This window comes from Ornithodoros turicata, chromosome 5 (assembly GCF_037126465.1).
Source record: "Ornithodoros turicata isolate Travis chromosome 5, ASM3712646v1, whole genome shotgun sequence".
Classification (NCBI taxonomy): domain Eukaryota; kingdom Metazoa; phylum Arthropoda; class Arachnida; order Ixodida; family Argasidae; genus Ornithodoros; species Ornithodoros turicata.
Window position 1 is genome coordinate 6,374,836 of NC_088205.1, and position 22,520 is coordinate 6,397,355.

At 46.9% G+C, this 22,520-nt stretch overlaps 2 protein-coding genes and 1 long non-coding RNA gene across 9 annotated transcripts in view; 2 read left to right on the top strand and 1 right to left on the bottom strand.

The window, feature by feature from the left end:
- Window positions 1–565: 565 nt before the first annotated feature.
- Window positions 566–5,188, top strand: LOC135395276 (uncharacterized). The gene is made up of 10 exons (XM_064626512.1): window positions 566–911; window positions 983–1,006; window positions 1,091–1,137; window positions 1,232–1,310; window positions 2,818–2,906; window positions 3,359–3,481; window positions 3,561–3,596; window positions 3,694–3,735; window positions 4,905–4,958; window positions 5,053–5,188. Coding segments are annotated over exons 2-10 (555 nt in total). The 5' UTR covers window positions 566–911; window positions 983–1,005; the 3' UTR covers window positions 5,137–5,188.
- Window positions 5,189–6,305: 1,117 nt separating this feature from the next.
- On the top strand, window positions 6,306–9,649 carry LOC135395277 (uncharacterized). 3 transcript variants are annotated; one of them, XR_010423008.1, is made up of 4 exons: window positions 6,306–7,030; window positions 7,110–7,238; window positions 7,856–7,961; window positions 9,336–9,649. It is a non-coding gene; the product is annotated as an uncharacterized LOC135395277 (long non-coding RNA). The 3 variants fall into 3 exon arrangements; XR_010423009.1 differs by having other exon boundaries at window positions 6,306–6,748; window positions 7,100–7,238; XR_010423007.1 differs by having other exon boundaries at window positions 6,307–7,030; window positions 7,100–7,238.
- A 4,856-nt stretch (window positions 9,650–14,505) lies between these two features.
- Window positions 14,506–22,520, bottom strand: part of LOC135393833 (uncharacterized) — a 366,589-nt gene continuing 358,574 nt past the window's right edge. For all 5 annotated transcript variants that reach the window (XM_064624137.1, XM_064624136.1, XM_064624139.1 and 2 more), the window contains 3 exons: window positions 16,761–16,955; window positions 16,593–16,690; window positions 14,506–14,700 (listed from right to left, as the gene is read on the bottom strand). In XM_064624137.1, the coding sequence (XP_064480207.1) occupies window positions 14,550–14,700; window positions 16,593–16,690; window positions 16,761–16,955 (444 nt within the window). In that variant the 3' untranslated portion in view covers window positions 14,506–14,549. The remainder of the gene's footprint in view (window positions 14,701–16,592; window positions 16,691–16,760; window positions 16,956–22,520) is intronic.

Consider the following 22,520-nt stretch of genomic DNA (forward strand, 5'->3'; position numbering starts at 1 on the left):
CAGGGTGGCTATAGCTATAGCTTGTTTAAGAGCTGCCTGCATGCGTTTTCGTCTTCTTTTGCCCCAGAACGGTGGAGCAAGCTCTCGACATTCGGATACATTAGCTTTTTTGTTGTCAGCGAAGGCCGAAGTCACCTTTCACTCCACCACCACCTCCTCCTCAGTTCCTTTATTGACATTTCGATGGCTCGCATTAGGGGCATCGCGGTCGCCCGCATCCGGGCTCCGTCGTCTGCTGAACCACGTGAACTTCGACATGCGGGCCAATGAGGGCACTCTCCACCGCTGCAGAGCGGATGTGACGACACCGGATATAGTTGGGCAACCCGCTGCTCGGTCCTTTGGAGCCCGAGCGAAAAAAGTGCTAGCTAGCAAATTGCGGGCGCTGGGAAAGCGCCACGCGAACATGCGAGATTGCTTCGCTTTGATCAAGCGAACATGACTGCTCGGGATTTGGCAAAAAAAGTTGCCCCGAAATGACCACCCGAATTCGCCAATTTTTGGGTGGCAACGGTCATGTGATCCAGCTCGGGCGTCAACCTGGTAATTTCCGAGCGCTAGGCTAGGCGGTGTTGCAATGAAATTACCCCCCGAATTCGCCATAAACGCTCCTATCTCCGTGGCTATGCACCACCAATTTTAAGTAGAAGCCTGGTGTTTGACCATCCTTGAACCTAGCCAGGTTACACGCGAGTGATTTATCCAGACCCCCCCCCCCCCCCCATTTTTGGCAACACGTCCGGTTCCTGATAATCTACAACATGCGTCACCTGGAGCGCGTGCGAAAGCCACGATCAACGAAGAAGACATACACTCTGTTTTCGACGTTCGATTCCGGAGGCCCATTACCAGAATTTTTGCTAGGTTCAACAGCGATCGTCCTTTCGTGCTATACGGACCATCATTCTAAGGTGAGTAGTAGGAAACCAAAGGAGGCATTAATCCAGAATGCTTGATGACTGACAGATACCTCGCTTTTCAGGTGATTCCAGCATTCTTAAACAAAGTAAGCCGCGTGATTGTATACTAGACCGCCGGGCTACACTAGCTGCACTTATTAACTAGTTCAAACTGTACTCTTTGTCTGCAGTGCCTTGCACGCAGGGACGCATAACAGGCTTCAGCCTCATCTCGCTCGTGAGCAGTTTTCAGTTAACGTCTACGCTTCGTATCGATGGTCGAATCCACGGCAGCATAGTCAGCCCTAATTTCTCTACGGTTGCGTTCCCAGGTGATCAACGTGTTCGGAATCACGGAAACGGTCGTGATCGGCGCCATCCCCACCGCAGAAGACATACCTGAACCACGATGTAAGAGCAGCCGTGTACAGGGTGTGTGCTAGAACACTGCACGGGCAGCATTCTTCGACTCAGGCACTGCCTTCCTTTGACTTACCAGCCCGGTCCCGGTCCGACGGCTGCATACCTAGCCCGGGCCCCGGCTCACTGCATTAGGTTTTAAACTTTGACCGTGGCTAACTGGCAGAGGGGCTAAACAGGCTCGAGCCCGACCTAGGCACGGCCCGGGTCCATAATGGTCAAGCCCGAGACCTGCCTAGGCCCGCAAAAAGAAAGCTTTACCAAGCCCGACACACGGGTCGTATTTGTGCCACGCATAAATACGCCATCGTGCGCCACCGGAAGTTCGTCAGGAAAGTACCAAACGAGTTACGCGTGCAAATGCCACTAGAGTTTATCTACACATACCCTCTATATGCGTGACACCTCGGACTGGATGTCGTGTCTTTAGAAACTTACCGGATTTATGCCATTCCTTTTTTCTCTCCCAAAATATTGTCTCTCTATGTGACGCGGAAGTATCATGAAATTAATTTCTAGCTTGGAGAAGTATGACATCACGGAGTGCTCAATCTGCTAGGGCGTCCCGCAGCAGTGCTGCGTGAAGGTTGAATTCTGTGTCCTCATCAAACAGCTGCTTGACAGTCTTCCAACGTGGGGCGGAAGCAGCGACGTGCGTTGTTTTTACAGGGGACAGGCCTTCCCGATGACGTCACATACTCTTGGAGAAGCCGAAACTATGAAGTTTTGCGTGTTCTTCAAAAATTCCTGGTATACCATGTAATCCAGTGGCATTCGTATTTTGTGTGCTGTGTGTTCGAGCAAGGCTGATTTGCTTGAAATTCTTTTTCAAGCGGCCATCCTACTGAATTTTAGCCTCGCTCCGAAAGAATCGCGGCGTGGTCTGTCTGTGGCCACGAAGTGGAGAAAGGAGCACCGAGGAGAGGGCGAGTACAGGTGGAGCGCGCGCGGAAGTAGGTCACGGAGAGAGGACGGCGAAGCGCGCATGCGCGGTGAGTAGAGAGGGAGGAGAGGGCGCATGGAGAGCGCGACGCCGCACGCCGGCAGTGCTGCAGCTGTGGTGGTCGACAGGTTCAGTCATGTCTGCGTGGGCCCGCCATGGGTTATGAAAGCTGTGTGGAGGAGCGGCGACGAAAGAAGGCTGAGGCTGCGAGACGGCACCGACAAGCTGAATCGAAGGAAGCCCGAAAGGCTCGTTTGGCTGCGAATGCTGTCGCGTTCGCGTTGTGTAGGGCCGTGTGAAGGGTTGTGTAGCGTTTGTGGATATATTGATATATACATATATATTGACCAATATATTGATCATCATTTTTCTTTCTCTGATTGGCGTTTTGCCCGGTGATTGTCGTGGCGTCCTTATGCTTCCGATTTGTTTCCTTGCCAGTGTGGCATCTTTGGCAAATATGGCAGTCTTCCGGAAGAAGGCTCGTGTTGTGATCTTTACCCTCAGAAACAGTTGCTTTCCATCATATCTTGTCTCACTTTGTTCACCGTGTAGCGGTTCTGATGGTGCTCCTTGCACTCAAGTCACTGGAATGCTCCATCAACTCTTTCATGGACATTGCGCTCTTTTTTGGATTTGGAATGGTAAGCGATTTACACTTTGACCAACTCTAAACTGTACCCAATAACGACTTCCACGAATGGTTTTCTCGACGTCTTTCCGATCGTTAATGTCGTTATCATAAAAAAAAAGCCTGGTACAGCTTGTTTGCGTTACGGTTTATGATGTAGGATTACATCAATCTAACGAACCAAATTAATGCACTTAATTCGTCCTTAATTATTAGCTCCTAATTCACGCGAACAGAATACAATTAGTGAACTCTGTTACATTTAATTCACTAACGGTTACATTCGCTTGTTTCAATTCTACGCCCAAGATCTGGCGGACCCCTCCAACGGAGAGAGCATCCGCTAAATAACAACTCCGGCATAACGTTCGGTGGTTTAATATGACTGTTGCCTCAATTCGTAGCAGCGAAGTAAGCATTGAAATATTTCTTCTTCTCACTTCCTTCCTTTTTCTTTCTTTCTAGAAACCTTTAGTCCCCTTGAGGGTGTACAATCGGTGGAATTCTGTAGCCACCGTAGCGTGCGTCGGAATCAATGTGGGCATTTTAAGTACGAAATACAAGGATACCCCCGTCGAAGTCCCTGAGGTTAGAAGAGAACCGATGTTCAAAATGTGTTATTTTATGCGCTTTATTAAGAACCTAACCAAAGACTGTTTTACGACAGCGGAAACCGAAAAACACGACGGAGTCCGAAGGTTTTGTAAGTTAAACCTCTCGCTGCAACTCCATGAGATGAACTCATTGCCCTTCCTTTCTCGTGCATACTGAGTCACGCTCATTTCTGTTTATCGTTGCAGGACCTGACTTCGTTCGCACGGAGCGCCTCAAAATACACTACGGTATGTACCCCACGTTTATTGGTTTTCTCGATGTCCACGCATACGTGAAACAAATGCCTGGCCAAAGGACGCAGCGCTAAGTACGAATCAGACTGACCGTGTAGCGTGCGCAAAGTGGCCTAGCTAGCATGCAGAGCCGCTGTCGAGGCTGCGTGTTTCTCAACCTGGTCCCGAGCCTTACACAAACAGGTTCCGGTTCGCCGGTTCGTACGCTGTACGGAGCTGGCGTCTGAGCAGGCCACGCGTTACGGCTAAAGGGATAGTTCGGAACGATCGGTGAAAAGATTGCTGCACATCGTAGTAGTTGCATAACATCCACATTATATATGCCATCAACTTAGTTTCTTTCTAATGTGACAAATTATGCCTCAAATAAGCGAGCAATCAAACCGAAACCGAAACAGGAACGTGGAGAGGAGTCGTAGAAACTTTCCCCTCCGAAGGCCAGCGCATTACGTCACCCTGCATGTAGCGGACGAGTTGTATACTATGCCGGTGGACGGAGATTCGGGTTCAGGTTACTCGGACGCAGATGGAACCCAAGCAGCACTATGTACTGAAAGTCGAGTGCAATAGTGTTGGACGGTATGTGTCTTATTATCAATGTTCTTTAGCTTCACGAGTCTGTTCAAGGCCTTCCACCTACCCGTCCACCCCTATCGCACTCGACTTTCAGTACATTGTGCTTCTTGGGAAAGAAACGGCGGTCACCTGCTTTCCTGATAGTCGGGAAAATGACAATACAGTGGAGTCTTTCCCAAGCAGCACAATGTACTGAAAGTCAAGTGCAATAGGGGTGGACGGGTAGGTGGAAGGCCTTGAACAGAAACTAAAGAACATTTAAGACCAATACCGTCCTCCCCTATCGCACTCGACTTTCAGTACATTGTGCTGCTTGGGTTTCCGCAGACAGAGCAACATATCAGTTACCTCCTATATCTTTGTATCTTTCTATCTTTGTTTCTGCTTTAGTTTAGTGCTTCTGTTCTGCTTTAGCTCTGTTCTATGTTATTTTACTTATCTATCGCCTTTGTTATTTTTGATTCTGCATCGCCGGAAACTTGTATATTGTTTTTCTTCGCGCTCTACGATATCTTTGCTCTCTGTATCTTTGTGTACACGTGATTCGATATCTCCGTCTAGCCTTTGACTCCCTATCTTTTCTGCAGAAAGAATACTTCCTCTTCCGGCTGGCTACGACCGTCTTCGCTTTCTGTGGGAAGGTTCGTTCATTTCATTGCCCGATGGAGATACTACAGGGCAGAATCTATCCTTGTATCCCATCCTCAATCAACAGTACATTACATCCTTTTTCAGCTGTGTGTGCTCTTCGATATGCTGGTCTTCGAATATAATCTAGCAAGAGGTCGCATCCGTCTAAATCAGGTGGCCAATAACTAGGTCAGGCACCTGCTTCCAGCAACACGTAGATAATAAAAGAAAACATACTGTCGTAAGGCGTTGTTCATTTCACCGGGCATTCAACTTAACGTATGACCACAGTGTTCTAAACCGGTTGTGAACACATGGACGTCGAAGAGGATGTGCGTGGCAGAACAGATTTCACATGTTCGATTCCTTCAAATCAACTCGGGACTGAAGGAACGTAGTCTACATTCTATAGCTTAGGACAACTGCCTTGTTTTCCCTGCTTGCATTTGCCAGACACCAGAAGGACCGCCACCACCTGCACGCGAAGGCAGATTCATGCATTTCCCCACAAGAGCAGTGCGCGGCTTCATGCATTATTCGCGCTCATCAGCACGTAGCGCTCGTGTATCGCTGCAAGCCAGCTGACGTGACCAAGGCGTCCGAGAAACCAAAGGTAAACAAAATGAAATGTGCTTGTCGCTTCTGAACCACCGGATACTGGATTGCCCAGAGTAAGAGACCTGGTCGGGCTACATCCTAGCCTGGTCGGGTCTGCGTTGGTACCGCGAAGAACATACGTCGCCGACAGTCCGACGGGGCGGCATCCAGACAATGTGGCGGTTTAGTAGGTCAGAACACACTACGATAAGCGAAGCTGTCAAATCAAAGATCAACTTGACGTCAGCCACTTCAAAGGAAAGAGGCGATTGACTTCCAATCAAAGCACCTTCCGATCCAAAACTCTCCTCCCACGGCCTGATAAACTCTCCACAGTGATCATAGACAAACTATCGGGGCTCGAACGCCATAGGACCTCCCACGACACCCATCAGGTACCTTAGACCTAAGTCTGGCTTTTCGGTGCCTTCAAGTAGGGTCGACTTATAAACCGATTACAAGGATTCGTCAAGTTGTTGCATCAACCGTCACAATCTTCCGCACGCTATAGGATATCAAGAAGAAAACGATTCGCACTCTCGTTCTCGCCGAATGTCTGAATACTTCACTTCCTTTGGCATCTGGGGATGTTACCATCACTTGCCAAGTACATCTAGCAAACACACACAGGCAAGACGACAAGACTATGCCGTGCTTCAAAAGTGTAGTAGAAGCAGGACAAACGATGCTGTGCAGGTGACGATAATCAGGGCGACCTGATAGTAAGTACTAGTAGAGGGCTATACAGGATCGAGATAAGTGTAAGTGCTGATGTAGCAGCTCCTGCTGGCGCGACGCCTGTAGCTATACTCCGCTAACAGTAGAGGAGAAGATAGAACAAGACAGCCTGTGGGACACACCGTAGCGTCCAGATGTACTCACAACCGCACATCGTTGCATCTGTTGTTCTGCACAAGATAAACAAGCCATATTTTGCCCGTGGATAGGGCTCACACAAGAACGAAGAAGAAGCACAGAATGCCTGTAACACTTCTCTTCGAACAAATCCTTATCGTATAGCAAAATTACCCAAACAGCGAGGCACTATCGGAGAACCATGTCTACCCCGATTACTATTTGACCTTCCCTCATACAAATGCGTAGTTCGTCGTACAGCTTCCCATGAGGCTTCATTGCAAGCAGTCGTTCTTCTTACGCATGGTAGTATCTGCTTTGACAGAGGAAGGCTGTCTACAGCTGTCTCGTAAGTGCTTCGAACTGCAGCGTGCCATTTCACACGCTTTCACCTGGACGTAAGAAGCTTTGTCACTGTACCATGCATTCAGCAGACTACGCCCTGTCTCCCACAAAAGTGTAATGGTAACGAAAAATTAGCGGGCATAGATGCTGGAAAAACAGGGAAAAGAAAAAGTTAAGGAGAAGATATTGTTCTGGAACTATTCACGCTCATTTGTGTTCCATAACTCATCGTCGGGTCCCCTTGGATTTTGAAACGCTGCACGGATTCCACGATCATAATGAATGGGTAGATCATTACTTATCACTCTAATTCCCTAATGACGCAACAACGCTCTAATTGCGCTGCAACTGGCAGCATCATGCAGCCATCTTCTAGGCCCTGACGAAGATGCATGGGTCCCCTGAAAGTCCAGGTCCCGACAACGGCAGAGTACGGACAAGTTGCGTAAAGGAGAAACTTGCATCTGGTACATCCAGTACGACGACCAGTAATGGTACGTCTGCAGTTTCGCTATGCGTTGGATGCTGTGACCATAGGCGCCGTCATGAGGTGGGGTGGGGTGGGGGGCGAGGGGGCCTTTGCACCCCCCCCCCCTGGCTTACAGAAACGTTGGGTTTCTGAGCCAAAACAATATAGTTTATAGTTGCGGGCGCAATTAAAGAATTCTGCCAGAATGCTAAACATTCTGCCTCCCCCCTCCCACCGGAAAACATCCTGGTGGCGCCCATGGCTGCGACGCTCGTCCTTACGAAAGAAGTCTATTGGTCGATAGACATAGAAATTTCGACATACAATTATCTGAAAGGAGTAGGGATACATTATTGGTATTTGTACAAGCCGCAAACCTTAAAAGAACATCAGCACTCTGGGAATAATACAGGTAAGTGAGGTTTCATATCATATGGACGAGGCAAGAAAATAAACTGTGCCAGACTTAAAAGCAATAGAGTACCGCGCCTGCAAAGTGGGTTCAATAAATGCATTATCGGTTGAAAGAATAGAAATGCTTTTCATGTTTTCGTAACATTGGCAGCAATATGTGCAAAGTGGAGCACGTATAACGTAACTGCACCAAAAGACACGAAATGACGGAATCAAATTTACTCGCAGGCATTCCGCTGTATTGTCACCGGTGCCAAATGCTCGTTAGGACAGAGGTCGCGTACACATCCGGGCCCCTTTCCTGGATTCTCTGCGGGTCCATGATGTCGTTGTGGTCAGTATCGGCGTATACCTATGCATATCTATCTACGGGAAACTAGGTAATCATTGTTTCATTCTGCTCACGCTGCGCAACAACCCGGCATAATTCCTATAGGCTCTTAGAGAAGGAAGTGCTAGTGGCTGCAGCTGTAGGTTCACCAGCAGAAAAAAGATTACATGCCGATTCTCGTTTCTCGATAATTAATGTGGTACTACGATATTTATTTATATTATTTCGTATTATAAATGAACCTCCTGCAGACTGAGTACGCCAAATATAAATCCCGCAAATGAACATTACGCTCTACCGCGAATTTTCCAAAGCAGCAGCTCCATAGTTTCGGGTCCTCGAAGAGTAGGTGACGTCATCGAGAGTTGGCATCTTTCTCCTTAGCAACAGCGCGAGCGTCTCTGCTCTGCGCCCGACGCTGGAGGTTTGCCAACACCTGATGATGAGGAGACGGAAAACGCACCTTCGAGGAGCAATGTTGCCAGACGCGCTGCAGATCGTGTGCCCTATGACGTCATACTTCTCAAAACTGAAAATTAATTTTATGATACTTACGCTTCACATTGAGAAACAATATTTTTGGAAAATACAGTGAAATACACCGGCACTGCATTGGCATATATTCGGCATGATTCTGAAGACACGAGATTTGGTCCGTAGAGGGCACGTTTAGATCAATAAATCGAAGGGAAAAAAAGAACCGGACGAATTTAATACACAGCGATGGTTTGTGTTGTATTTGTTTTGTCAAAATGGCATAATCAGACTAAAAGAGTAATGAAGGCCCCCTCCTTAAATTATTCGTTTCCAACCGCGGCGTATTGCGGAACAGATAGCATGTGCTCTTGCGCAAGAGCGATTATTCTAGATTACCTGTAACGAGCACGACGGTCTCTGATGCCCGCACACCCTCCAGAAACCTCTCAACTCCTTCAGAGAGCACTAATAGTGCTGACGTCATTCCGTGACGTCGAGAGCCCCGCGCAAGTAGCACGGCGACGTGTCCGTCGCTGACGAATTTTTAGTGGGAAAAGAGGCTTTGCTAACTACGGTGATGCTACGTCACGCCAGGAGACCGGACGGAGCACCGCGCTGTACCGTCATGCCTGCTTCTTTTAGGACGTTTTTGTAAATCAGTGAATTATGCAGGGATAAGACGCCGTTCAGCGGAAATAGTTTGCACAAATTGTGGCTCCTCATTGACTGTTTAATCATGGATTATAAAGTTACGGGGAGGGGATTACATGGATGAACGTAGACCTCCAGAAATGTGTGTGTGTGCAAATGATCCGTAGAAAATGGGTTTCATGTTCTGTCTTCCTTCCTTTGCATGTTTTTTTTTTATGTATACGTTGTGCCTCTTTCACGTTCTTGCAGCCTAATTGGATGCTGCTATTGCCTCCTGCCCTGCATACTTCCACCGTGCCTACTCATCGAAGAAATTCACGTGTGTCCAAGGTGTAAAAGGGTCCTAGCCGTATTCGAGCATGAAGATATAATGTGACGTTCTATGAATTGTTTGCATGTGACCTGACTTGATCGTCCACGTAAAATCGCTCGGGAGGAAGACGTCATATCGGAGGGCGCACCCCGTGAAAGACCTGCGGTATATCGCCTTTGAAGTCATGCTCAAAATTAGGGATTCGAGAGCGAGCACTGTTCGACGTTTAATAAACGCCATTTGGTTCTGACATGCAAAAGCCTGTGCGTTCTGTGTTGGGAATTTTGCGAAGTTGAGAGTTGCACCGACAGGCATAGCGTCAATCAGAGCCGGTATGCCTGTGCAATCTTTCTCAATTTAATTCGGCTATTTAATAACCGCGACGTGCTTTGTCGGGTAAATTCGCAGCATTTCGTTTTCAAGAAAGGGCAATTGAATGGCACACTTTATGAGAAGGGTGTACGAGACCGTCCCTTCACAGGATGAACTAATAGCTAGCATAATCTTCACACAGCACGTCGTGTCGTGACTGGCACGTGGTCTAAGAGAGTGCCTTCCAGGGGTAACAAACGAGGCACTCTATAGCTGTAAACGATCGTCACGTCGTCTGGACGAGTGTGTTGGAGAGGAGGTGGCGGAGTCATGGACGGACGGACCGCAACGCAACGAAACAGGTCCTACAGAGAGGGAATGTATTCTTCAGTATGTCGTCGTAAAACGGCAGATGCAAGCCATGACCATAAAATAACTGGTACGTATCACAGCAACCCCTCACAAACTGAATACTGGGCATTCTACATTGTCTTCAGTGGTGCGATACTGATGCACTAGCAAACAGTGAGACAAAATTTTAAACAACAGGAATATTTTTTTTTCTCCTTGGAGCCACTAGACTACATTCACGAGAACTATCCTCCCACAACGTATTTGTACATCTTTTCCGGCGGCTTTCACTAACAGAAATGAGATCACTTTATAATCCGCACTAATTGTCGATCTTGGCTGACGCGGCTGACCTTGTGGGAGTACGAGATTGGTTGACAACGCAAAACGTCATTCGGGGCTGAGTCGGGAAATACAGGTTTCTTATACGTCTGCCCCGTTCGATGCAGTCAGGTGATGTTTGCCGACGCCTTAGAGGAAGGAGAGAGTTGCGCTCATCTCGCTCTCTGATGTCTTTTTTTAAATAGAGAAAGCCGCTCGGGTTACACAAAGTCTTAAAAATAGTTAGGTAGCGTGAGACCCTTGCTTTCACTCTGTGCAATTTTTTAGGCAACGTACGGCCATTAGTTTAGTGCCTCTGAAAGGGCAAGAAAGACAGCGCGTTTGTAGCAGACGAGTCATAAGTCTCGCTCTCGCATCCTGTAATCTTTCGCTTTCGAAGCTCCAACTTTCGAATATATCTTTGCCATCTCACGCTTGCTCGTACAAAAGCAAGATTTGCACATTTGCAGAGGCGTATTATGTTTTGTGACAATATTTAGTGCATTTGAGGGAGCAATATTGGTCGCGATTACTCGAAGTTACCTCGTCGTGGCACTGCATTTTACGCTAGAGAGAGGGTACCTGAATAGTAGCTCCCTCTGTGTACACAGAGGGAGCTAGAGATGCAATCCCTGCGCTGGCGCGGCGTTCGCCCAAATTTCCGTTGTCGTTTAGCGCCATAGCGACTGCTAGCTGGCTGGCGGAAATAGACCTTTTTACAAAAGCAAGCGCCACCTGTGGCACGCAAGGGATCATGGGAACTTGGAACGCCTTAGAGCATTACGAGACGCCCAGAGGCGGAGGTACAAGAAGAACAACAACCATCAAGCATAAGCGAAGCGAACCATAAGCGAAGCAGACGACGGAGCAGTGTCCCTCGCAGTTCCCATGCTGCTTCGCGCCACGCGCTTGGTGGCGCGCGCATCTTTTTAAAATCGTCTGATTACGCGTATTTCGCAGCCAGTACTATAACAATAAACACGAGCTCCGCACGACTGTCAGAGACGCACCAGCAAAGTTGTCTCTCATCACCAGATAGGCTGAGTGGTTACCTCCGCTTTTTCTCATCGCAAGCATTACTTTACACCCTCGGACATAGTTGACATCGCTATAATTTTTTGCTTTGATGCTGAATGGCGAATATGAAATAAAAATGAAGTTGTCGTGAAAGTGCAACATCCGTGACATGGCTGTTGCCTGTTGTTACACTTGCGCTTTCGAAGCGAACCACATTTACGTTATAATTATTCTCTCCTTACTTTGGTGAGAAAAGATGGCGTATGGAGGCTGAGAAGCAAACGCCATCGTAGAAAGCCCCTTCTGCTAGCAGTGTTTGCAACCGGGGTTCCGAGAAACCCAGGTGTTTCCAATACGGGAACAGGATAGTGTTCAGCACCCGCGAGTAAAACTTGGCTGCCTACCAAGGCTCGCTGTTGGACAGCCTTGGTGTCAAGCCGTGATCGACGTTTGATCGTTGGTATCGGGATTGACATCGAGATCGAAAGACCAGGCTGCCAGGCCGCGGTTGACGCTAATGAATTATAAAATAAATAAAAAATCAAATCTTCGATTTCTCGCCTGTTCGGTCGAAGCAAAGAACGTCTTGTGGCATATCTGACATTACCAGCTGTCCTGACGTTCCAACGGTTAGGATGATCGCCTTCCACGCACAGACTAGGAGGTGACGCGTGTTCGAATCCTGCCAGCGGCTGTCCTCGTCTGAGGTTTTCCCTGGGTTTTCCAAAGACTTTCCAGACGGATGTCGGCACAGTTCCCCCTGACCTGGTCCAGGTCCCATACTAACCCCCCCTGCCTGCCACTCCTTCCTGTTGTCCTCTCTTCATCTGTCCACATATGTACACCATGCATGGCCACCGTTGATTCGCGGCGATAAGATACTAGGGCCCGACGTGCACGGCCGTATGTCCTTTTTGTTAATTCCAACAAAAAGGACATACGGCCGTGCACGTCGGGCCCTAGTATCTTATGAACGACCACGAAACATTTACCATTCAGAATGGTGCGACTTTCTATGGTGGAAGTGACAGCAAAAATGAGGTACGCCACCTCCTTGAGCAGGTCACCCATGGTAAGTTCGAGACGTTCACCAAGGATGTGTGCAAGACTGCTGACAAAATACTTTGTCAAGATACTTTGTATTGTTGGAGAAATCGGGTTTAACCCGAATTGGTCGGAGGTCAGTTCGGGGGGGAATAACCGGGCGGAATCGGGTTCACTCCCGGAAAGTTCACAGGGAAGTTCCCGGGTTCACACGGGAAGTTCACTCCCTAACTATAATACTATTACAGGCACCTTTTGAAAATGTGTATTATAATGTGTAATACTAATACAAAAATGTTTTTTAGTAATATGATTACAAAAGCAATATATTAGTAATACATGCCCACCGCTGTTTACGGCGACCATGTTTGAATTCTTCACATACAGAGGAGAAGCGCGTCAACATGCATGCGCGGAAAGCGGCGATTAGTTGTCCGCTGGCGGGCCCGTGCCTGGCATCGCAAAAAAGTTGTGTAAGATATGCGTAAGAAAAATAGTCTCGCAGGCGCCTACGCGGCCAAACATATACAGGGGAGTAGTTGCGGATAGCTGATGAAACACATCACAGCCGACCCGGTGTTATCATTCGCTCTCCCGATTTCTTGAAATTAGGAGACATAGGGGTTTCTCTTTTTTTTTCCATATGTTAATGGAGAATGAAATGTACGCGCCATTTAATGAGTAAAATAAAAGCGATATCATTCGCTGCACTATTTCGCTAGCGATATCGCTCGCTGGATCCTATAGTATTCGTCTACTGCTGGTCAGACACGCGTTTTACAGCTGCCCCCTGCATCTTTTCTGTGTCGACATTTATGGACAATAAAGGCTGTACACCCACTCACTGTTTCATTGACACGGAAATTATGAGAGAACAACTTCAAAATCCTTGTCTGACCAACAATAGGAACATAGCACCATCGAGGTTGGGTTGAAAACTACACCAGACTACATCCGACGACACCCACGTTTAGCGATCGTGAAGTCTGAGCCTCAGGATTGGCGATTTCAATTGAAAAAAGTAAATCCCACATTTAAAGACGGCGGCAAAAGTTTCCAGAACGTAATTGCCGGGAAGTCCCACAGTCCTCCGGCGAGTATGTCGCCAGTTAGAATTTTTTTTATCACTTTAGGTGAAACACCCTGCAAGATACCATGCCGTGGGACCCGAACCTACACCCTCAGATTCCCGTCATGCAGAGATGCAACTAGTCACTCCTGGTGCTTCACCATCCTTTGGTTGTCACGGTCAAACATGTGCCGTACGAGTGTAGTTCAAAGGTATGTAGCATGACACCCTGGGCAGTACCCAGTATTACCTCTTCTATGTTGCTTATTTTATTTAGTGTCACATAGGCAGGGGCGCCGCTATAGGCAATGTTTCAGGGAGGGGCAACATCTCGGACCCGGGCGCTCCCTGCACAGTCCCACATTATTCAGGACAGGTCGTGTACTGTTTGCGGGCCACGGAATGAAGAAGAAAAGCACAAGAAATACGGCGGGAACTCTCAGAGATGTGCAGCCTTGACAGACGCCGGATGGGCTGTGGCAAGGTCACGAAAAAAAGAAAGAAAAGAAAAGAAAAAGAGAAAACGTCTGAGCCAGAGGGGGTGACAAATGACCCTCACCCCGCCCATGCACCCAGGTACTCAGTACGGCGGCGGCGATGTGGTTGGTAACATACTTTCCATATACTACCGTGTCATAACTTACGTATCTGCTCGTCTCTTTCTCCCCCTGTTTATCCACCACATCTGCACATCGCAGTACGCTTTTCAAACAGAACTTGACCGTGTAGCACGCTGAAGGCCAGCCATTGCACGGAATGACACATTTATCTCACATGACTCGTAGAAAGCGCTGGGAGCACGCCTCTCATTTTCAACAAATCAGAGGAGATAATAATATATCATTCGTGATGACGGCTGGCTAGGAGCGTGTTATGCGGTCAAGTTCTGTTTTAAGACTATAGTTTATTTTTCGCAGACCGGATGAGAGAGAGAGAGAAAACAAAAATTCCGCCAACTTCACCTCGACGGCATCTCACGTGGCAACAGAGGACTTGAGTAGCATTATTGTATTTATGTAAAATGATATCGATAGTTTCAACAATAATATGTCTTAAACAAGCGTGCGGAGAGTGGAACAATGATGAAAAGGATCCACGTAGATGTAGAGCTGGAAGCCGAGCCGACAAGGACGACTTTAGTGTCGACGCCCATCCAGTAGATCACCCTCTGCTGCACGATGGTGGCCCTATAAAAAAAAAAAAAAAACTTCCATTCGTGAATTAATAACCAAACATATTACTCACTACGCCGTCGTGAAGGATCCTCGAGAACAGTAATCGTTACTTTTATATGCGGATCCAGAAGATTCAGCACGACCCGTCACAGATTCATTATAACTTCCAACAGAACGGCTCTAACAAAGCGGATCCTTGAGTCAGCAGAATGTGAGCGCGCGTAATAACCACGTCGGCGACAAAGACCACGCCTTTCTTCCTCGTCAGCTCTTGAAGGGAAGGATCCATCATAACTAACTGCCTAGTTCGCTCTCCGAGCATTCCACTTTCTTTTTCCACGTGTACATTCCTCGCTGCCGTTGTCACATTCCCCCTCCTACGGTAGCGGGTTCAGTTGCTCAAACAAAGCGGGGAATACTCGTATACCCCGTTTTTATCGGTCAAAACCGACCACATATCATCGTGTACGGAGGCGTCAGACTTGCATACACTCTTAAATGAACTTTACAGCATAGCACGCTCCTAGCCAACCATAATCTCGAATGATATAGTTATCTGCCCTGATTTCTTGAAAACGGGAGGCGTACGCTTTTTTGTGACACTGTTCATAATTGTCACAAAAAAAGGCGTACGCCTCCCGTTTTCAACAAATCAGGGCAGATAACGATATCATTTGAGATGATGGTTGGCTAGGAGCGTGCTACGCTGTGAAGTTCATTTTTAAGAGTAGCTAGCTCTGCTCGCGTGATAGAACAAGCGTTATTACTTATTACTAGCGCTGTGCGAATATTCGAAATTTCGGATATGAGTCGAATATCTGATGCTATTCAAGTGCTATGCGCAACCTATCTTCAGTATTCGAAATTTTCAAATATTTTTCTTTAGCAAGGTTTCGCCGTCATCATTCGGCAAGTGGGCTTCGCCTCATTACATCCAAGAGTTAGGTGAAGCGCGCTTCACGTTACCGCCATTGCTCTTTTGGTGTACGGCGCCGTTCTGCAAGTCCGCTTCACATCATTACATTGGAGTGTTCGGGGAAACCATCTTAACACTGTTCACAATATTCTGTCACTAAAGTCTACAACTTCAGGGAGCTCATGGTCAACACTGTACTCTGGGTACTGCATGTTCAAGTAAATGTACTCCCAACTTTCAGTGTTATTTTCAGTAACACATGGAAATATGTGCAGTTCTTAAAAAAAGTACAGGAAATTCACAATGTAAACATAGAAATGAGGAGATGCACACAAAGCAGGCTGCATGCACCACGTTGACAACTCTCAATGCAGTTCACTCCACTAATGCAGTCTACAACATGCAACACAAAGGAACCCTTCTCACACGCTATCTTATGCTGAGTGAAAAGGCTCACTAGTTTCGAGCTGAACATTATCCAGTGAGCACACCACCACAAAAACATTTCACCACGAGGTATTCGAAATTATTCGAATTGGGCCTCTTCGGATTATGCAAATTCGATTCGACGTCTGAAGAGATTATTTTGATTCAATTCGCAGTGCAGGTGAAATATTCGCATTCGATTCGCAATGGAAATTTGGCTATGCGCACAGCTATGCACTCTGAACTTCACCGCATAGCACGCTCCTGGCCAACCATCATCTCTAATGATATCGTTACCGGCCCTGATTTGTTGAAAACGGGAGGCGTACGCCTTTTTTGTGACACTTATGCCGTTCATAATTGTCCCAAAAAAAGGCGTACGCCTACCGTTTTAAACAAAGCAGGGCAGATAACGATATCATTGGAGATGACGGTTGGTCAGGAGAGTGCCATGCGGTCAAGTTCATTTCTAAGAGTGTGCTTGCTACTAAGAGCAAGGAGCTAGAAACACTTGTGCGCTGATTGAGATGTGTGCTCGTTTAAAAGGAGCAAGCCGACTCACCTGAATACAACCACCACGGGGTGGAAAGGACGTTCGTGAGGCACCCATCTCACGTACGTTTCATTCTTCCGGCTGCTGTCTATGTGAGTGACAGCGCTCTGTGGGCACACAAAGTAACGGACCACATCAGGGAACGCCCCTCGACGCTGATCGACCAACCACACTTACGTCGGGAGTATCGTCACATCGAACAAATCGGACGTCCGGAGATCTCGTGTCTCGGATGAAGTGTCCGTTAAAATAGGACTCCGTACGTCCCTTCTTTTGGATTGCGCGAAACAGGAAACCCTTGTAGAACGCTTTGGTGTAGTTCTGGCACCACAGGTGGATCAGAAAGTCGCGGTCCGTGCGCTCGGCTGTAAACTGGAAATACAGGGTGTATGCTATAAAAGGTCAGTGACATTTTCGCGCGTGACACTATATCTATTTGAGAGACGGACTTGTGCTGCTATACAGTGAATCACTTATGCCAGAGAAACATAGGAAAAAATTGTGGTTACCATTCACTGCGTAATAAAATAAACACGGCCACGGAAACTTTCGTCTTCATGTGTTTCCTATGCGCAATACCGATGGATGGAGGTGAACGTTTGCAGAGTCATATTTATTTTGTTACACAGTGCTAGGTAACCACAATTGTTTCGTAGGTTCCTCTAGCATAAATTGTTCACTTTGAGGCGGAGGAAGTCTTTTCGTGATAGAGGTATAGCATCAAGGAGGTATCACTTCTTGCACGAAAATGTGACTGACCTTTTATAGCATACACCCTGTACATCGTTATCCTCTTTTGTTGTTGTTCTACCCTCTAAAGGGGGCAGAGGGGCATCAAGCTCAAATCGTGTCGCGGGCAGAGAGAAAGAGCTGCCTGACATTATAGACAGTGCGTAGCCTCGGGTTTGCTACTTTAATATCACTCGCAAAAATTAATACGACGACAATTGTGCATAACTGTTCAGTCTTTTAGAATGTCACTGCTTGACTTCTTAACCCCCACAGTAGTCACGGTGATAGTTTATCAAAGTGCACGCGATGATCAGGTTGCTTTGTCTGTAACTTGGTGAGGTTCATGAGTCGTAAGAAGTGCTTACATGATAAAATTCTGCGTAACATTGACAGGGGCAGCAGCAGAGGTAACATCTCATTACGGCCGGAGATCATTTAATCCACCAAGTGTCTCCTTACGGCCAAGATCCCATTATGGCCGAAGGTAGTCTTATTTCGGTCGAAGATGTTTCATCACGGCCAAAAAAAAGGAAGCATCCACCATATTAGAAACCGCTGTATTTTATGCTTCCCAAAGTGTATTCGAGGCGGTGTGCCCCCACGGCTCGCCTTACACTCTTAAAAATGAACTTCACCACATAGCACGCTCCTAGCCAACCCTGAACTCCAATGATATCGTTATCTGTCCCGATTTGTTGAAAACGGGGGGCGTACGCCTTTTCTGTGACACTTATGCTGTTCATAATTGTCACAAAAAAGGCGTACGCCCCCCGTTTTCAACAAATCGGGGCAGATAACGATATCATTTGAGATGATGGTTGGCTAAGAGCATGCTATGCGGTGAAGTTCATTTTTAAGAGTGTACGGCCGAGACATCGGCCGTAATGAGATACAATCGCACCAGGCCGGGTTAGGCTGAAAACAATGCCTGAAAATCGTTGGTTTGATTCCTGTTTTTTTTTTCTTCTTTTTTTCTTTCTTTGTTTTTTTTTTTTTTTTTTTTTTACGAGTGTAGCCTCCTTCTCCTTGGTGGTGAAAGGCCCGCGGGCCATGGACTAGGTCAAGTGTGCTATAGCAATGCAACTGCTCCAGGGGACGCTGAGATGGCGGCGGTTGCAGCCGGTTTAGGTAAGGTTAGGCCAGGACAAGTTATCTTAGGTTCCGCCCCCCCCCCTTTCCCCAGACCCCGCCCTAGGCAGTGTCAGCACTAGACTGTCTAGGAGATGTTCGCACAGCTTGCGGATTGGGCATAGCTTGCGCTGCTATGTTATTTACGTATTTAGCTTGCTCATTTCGGTCCATTCGCCACAAATATTTCGAAGGGTGTTCGTACAAGTGCCGTTTTGTGACATTACGCGTTGTTACTTTAAAAAAATGCGTGTGTCACAGGGTTAGGTTAGTCTAGCAAGCGTTACGCATTTGAATCGCATCGTAAAAATAGAAGACTGGGTGTAGGCCTCCCCAAACTTTGCAGACTGATAGCCATTTGTCTGAAGTTTCATTGGAATTTTTTGCGAGCAATTTTCTCGTATAGAAAGGAGATTAACAACAAGCAAAATCTCACCCCATGCATTTTCAATGACCTATCTCGCACAAACACCACCATTTTTTCTCGTGTCTGCTTCATATTTACATCACCTCACACACGCGGCGCTGCCTACAAAGTGCTCATGCGCTGACATTATGCACTCATCCTTCTCTTTCAGAGCCCTTATGGTGAACTAGAGAGCCCTACAAACGGATCTCTCTTCTTTTGATGTTGGCGCCACCTGCGTGTGATAAAACTGAAATGAGGAGCACGCAGGACAAAAACGCGACTTTTGAATGAGATGAGCCATAGAAAATGCATGTAGTGAGATTTTGCTTGGTTTTTAATTTTTCGTCTACAGAACCATAACTCGAAAAAAAAAAAAGCAACAAAATTGCTGACAAATGGTTGCCGATCTCGTGCAAAGTTTTGGTTTGTCTAAACCCAGCTGTCTTCTATTTTCATGATGCGATCGAAAGGTGTAACGTTTGCTGGACTAACCCTGTAGTACAGGGTGTTACCCTATAAAAGTCTACCCGTGCCGCCATGCCGTACTCGCCAATTACTCAATGCAGGTGGCACATTGTGCGATCTTCATATAAAGCTCATAAGGACATTTAATCTTGGTGAATTTCGAAGTGATTAAGCGCCGCAACACGAAGTTATAACTCAAAACGTGAAATTCCCGTAGTCAAAACAATCAAGATGGCGGCGTTGAGAAGAGCACTTGCCATGCTGCTCCCCAGACGACGACGTGTCGCATATCCTGCCAGCCGGATGGAACTGCAGTTTTCATTTCGCTTTCGTGTAACTGTCGTATTTTGCTCAGAAGTAAGCAACATGAGGTACGAAAAATGCCGACGTACTCAGCAGAAGACACCCCAAAGGGATGTCGTCTGCTTACTGAGAGGCGCCATCTTGGCTGTTTTGCCTACGGGAACCTCACGTTTTGCGCTATAACTTTGCATAACGGTGCTCAATCACTTCGATATTTGCCATGGATGAATGTCCTTATGAGGTTTATACGAAGACAACACATTGTACCGCCTGCATTGAGTAATTGGCGAGCACGGCATGCCGACGCGGGTAGACTTTTATACGGTAACACCCTGTATATTCGAAAACGCTGTTATTCACCACTCTTAAAAATTAACTTCACCGCATAGCAGGCTCCTAGCCAACCATCATCTCGAATTATATCATTATCTGCCCTGAGTAGTTGAAAACGGGAGGCGTACGCCTTTTCTGTGATAATTATGAACAGCCGATAATTGTCACAGAAAAGGCGTACGCCTCCCGTTTTCAACAAATCAGGGCAGATAACGATATCTTTCGAGGTGATGGTTGGCTAGGAACCTGCTATGCGGTGAAGTTCATTTTTAAGAGTGCATCTTCTGTAAGTACATAGGTGCCCATGCTATGTCTCCCAAACCTGGCCGAGCCACTGGTACAGTGACAGTCTGAAAGCTAGCTTCGGAGCGCGTCGTGAAAAGGACCCTCTCAACTCAGAAACCAACAAATCACGAGAAGTATGCGTACAGCAAAATAAATATGGCAACGTAAATCACGACTGCCGCCTTTATGAGATATGGCACTGGACTTTCAGGAACAGCCGCAGAGAGGGTAATGTACCACGGAATAACTAGACAGCGTCCGGGTGCCTAAAAATTTCGAGCCCTACTTACACTTCGAAATTCTAAATTCGTCAGTGAACGAAAGTCATTCACTCTTAAAAATAAACTTCACCGCATAGCACGCTCCCAGCCAACCATCATCTCGAATGATATCGTTCTCGCCTGTGATTTGTTGAAAACGGGGGGCGTACGCCTTTTTTGTGACAATTATGAACAGCATAAGTGTCACAAAAAAGGCGTACGCCCCCTGTTTTCAACAAATCAGGGCAGATAACGATATCATTCGAGATGATGGTTGGCTGGGAGCGTGCTATGCGGAGAAGCTCGTTTTTAAGAGTGTTGAACGCAGCAAGATAAGAGAATGAAAGAAACACGAAAGATTCGTATTGAGTACACTTCGATATTGCATACTGTTATTTACCCTGTACGGATGGAAGTTGTCCTGAAAGTCTACATTATGCTTGGGGTCCATGCCTCTGCACGCTGCCTCCGGAGAGCCGCCACTGTGAGCAGCGCTCCGACCAGTGAGAAACGCAGGAACCGCGACCACGCTGAGAAAGAGATAGGAGATGTGCATGGCAGGACTCGTTTGTTCCTGAAGTGACACGACAGACGGTGCTGACGCTGTATGGTCCGCTTTCTCACGAAACCCACCCCGGGATTTGGAGTGCAAGCGTCGTGCGTTCTCAGCACGTGCCACGATGTCGGAGTGGCTGAAATCCCGACGAAGAAGAAGAAGAAGAAGAAGAAGAAATCCCGCGGAGCTCGCTCGAGTCATCACATGTCATATATGTCATAAGATACTTGGATCCGACTTGGCCTTAGCTCCCATCATTACTGCACAGACATAAACAAACACCTCACGCCCCTTTTGTCCTGGCCAATCTCCCTTAGTGGCTCACGGCCATTATATCATTGGTAGAAGAAGAAGAAGAAGAAGAAGCCACGCAGACGACACTTTCTTATGAAGCAGACTCCCATTTACAAGAAAATATAGGGACTCCGGCTACGAAAAATTGGTGTTGGATTCCATGGAGGGACGAGGTCAGTTGGTTGGTAAAAAAAAGAAAAGAAAAGGCGATGATGACGTAACTTAACGTCGGCTCTATTGCAGTCAAACTCCTTTACAACGAAACTCAGGGGACAGCGAAAAAAAATCGCAGTAAAGGTATTTTCGTTAAAAAGGATGTCCATTATTGGACCCTTTTCACCGCCGTTATCCGAGTAAGGTGAGCCATAGGCCCATAGCCTCCTATATACTGACGATACTACTACTACTACTATTATTATTACTGTACCTTTCTTTCTTTCCTTTTCGTTTTTGTTTTTCTTCCTTTTTTATGGAGTCTCACCTTTTCCCTCTTCTTCCCTTTCTTTCTATTTATTCTTCGTTTTCTTTTCGTTTTTTTTAATGGAATAGCATGCCGACCTCAGACCTTTCCTTTCAATAAATATATATCCCCCCCCCAACGGGACTGTAAAAAAAATTCGTCGTAGTGGTATTTTTGTTAAAAAGGTGTTCGCTATAAAGGAGTTTGACTGTATACGCTACGTTTAATTATGAATCACAAAAAGGAAGACAAACGCGCAATATGTAAATTTTGCGTACGGCTGAGAAGTGCTAAACATATACAACACCAAGAGAAAAGTTTGGGGGGGGGGGGGGGCGCATCTCGCCGTTGAACAGGGCCACGAGTGTTTCGGGTGCAGAATTTGGTTTGGGGGCTCCTCATTTAATCGATTCATTGAAGTTTAAACTAAATCCATTATATTTGAGTAATTTAACCCAGTGCCAAATCTGGAACGCCAAGACGTTACTCGAAATTTCGTACGTGTCCGCCACGTAAACGATCCGAAAGACGTTACTTCTAAACCACCGATATGATTCTAAAAAATGGAGCTCTTCTCCGACAGCTTTCAGTAACCAGTGAACGAAATATGTGTCGATTTACAGCTCAGTGGCATTACACCGCCTGAGACAAGTGGACTCTCCCAGATGTCGGCATTGCGGTGATATGGAAGATTTAGAGTAGCGTTTCCCAA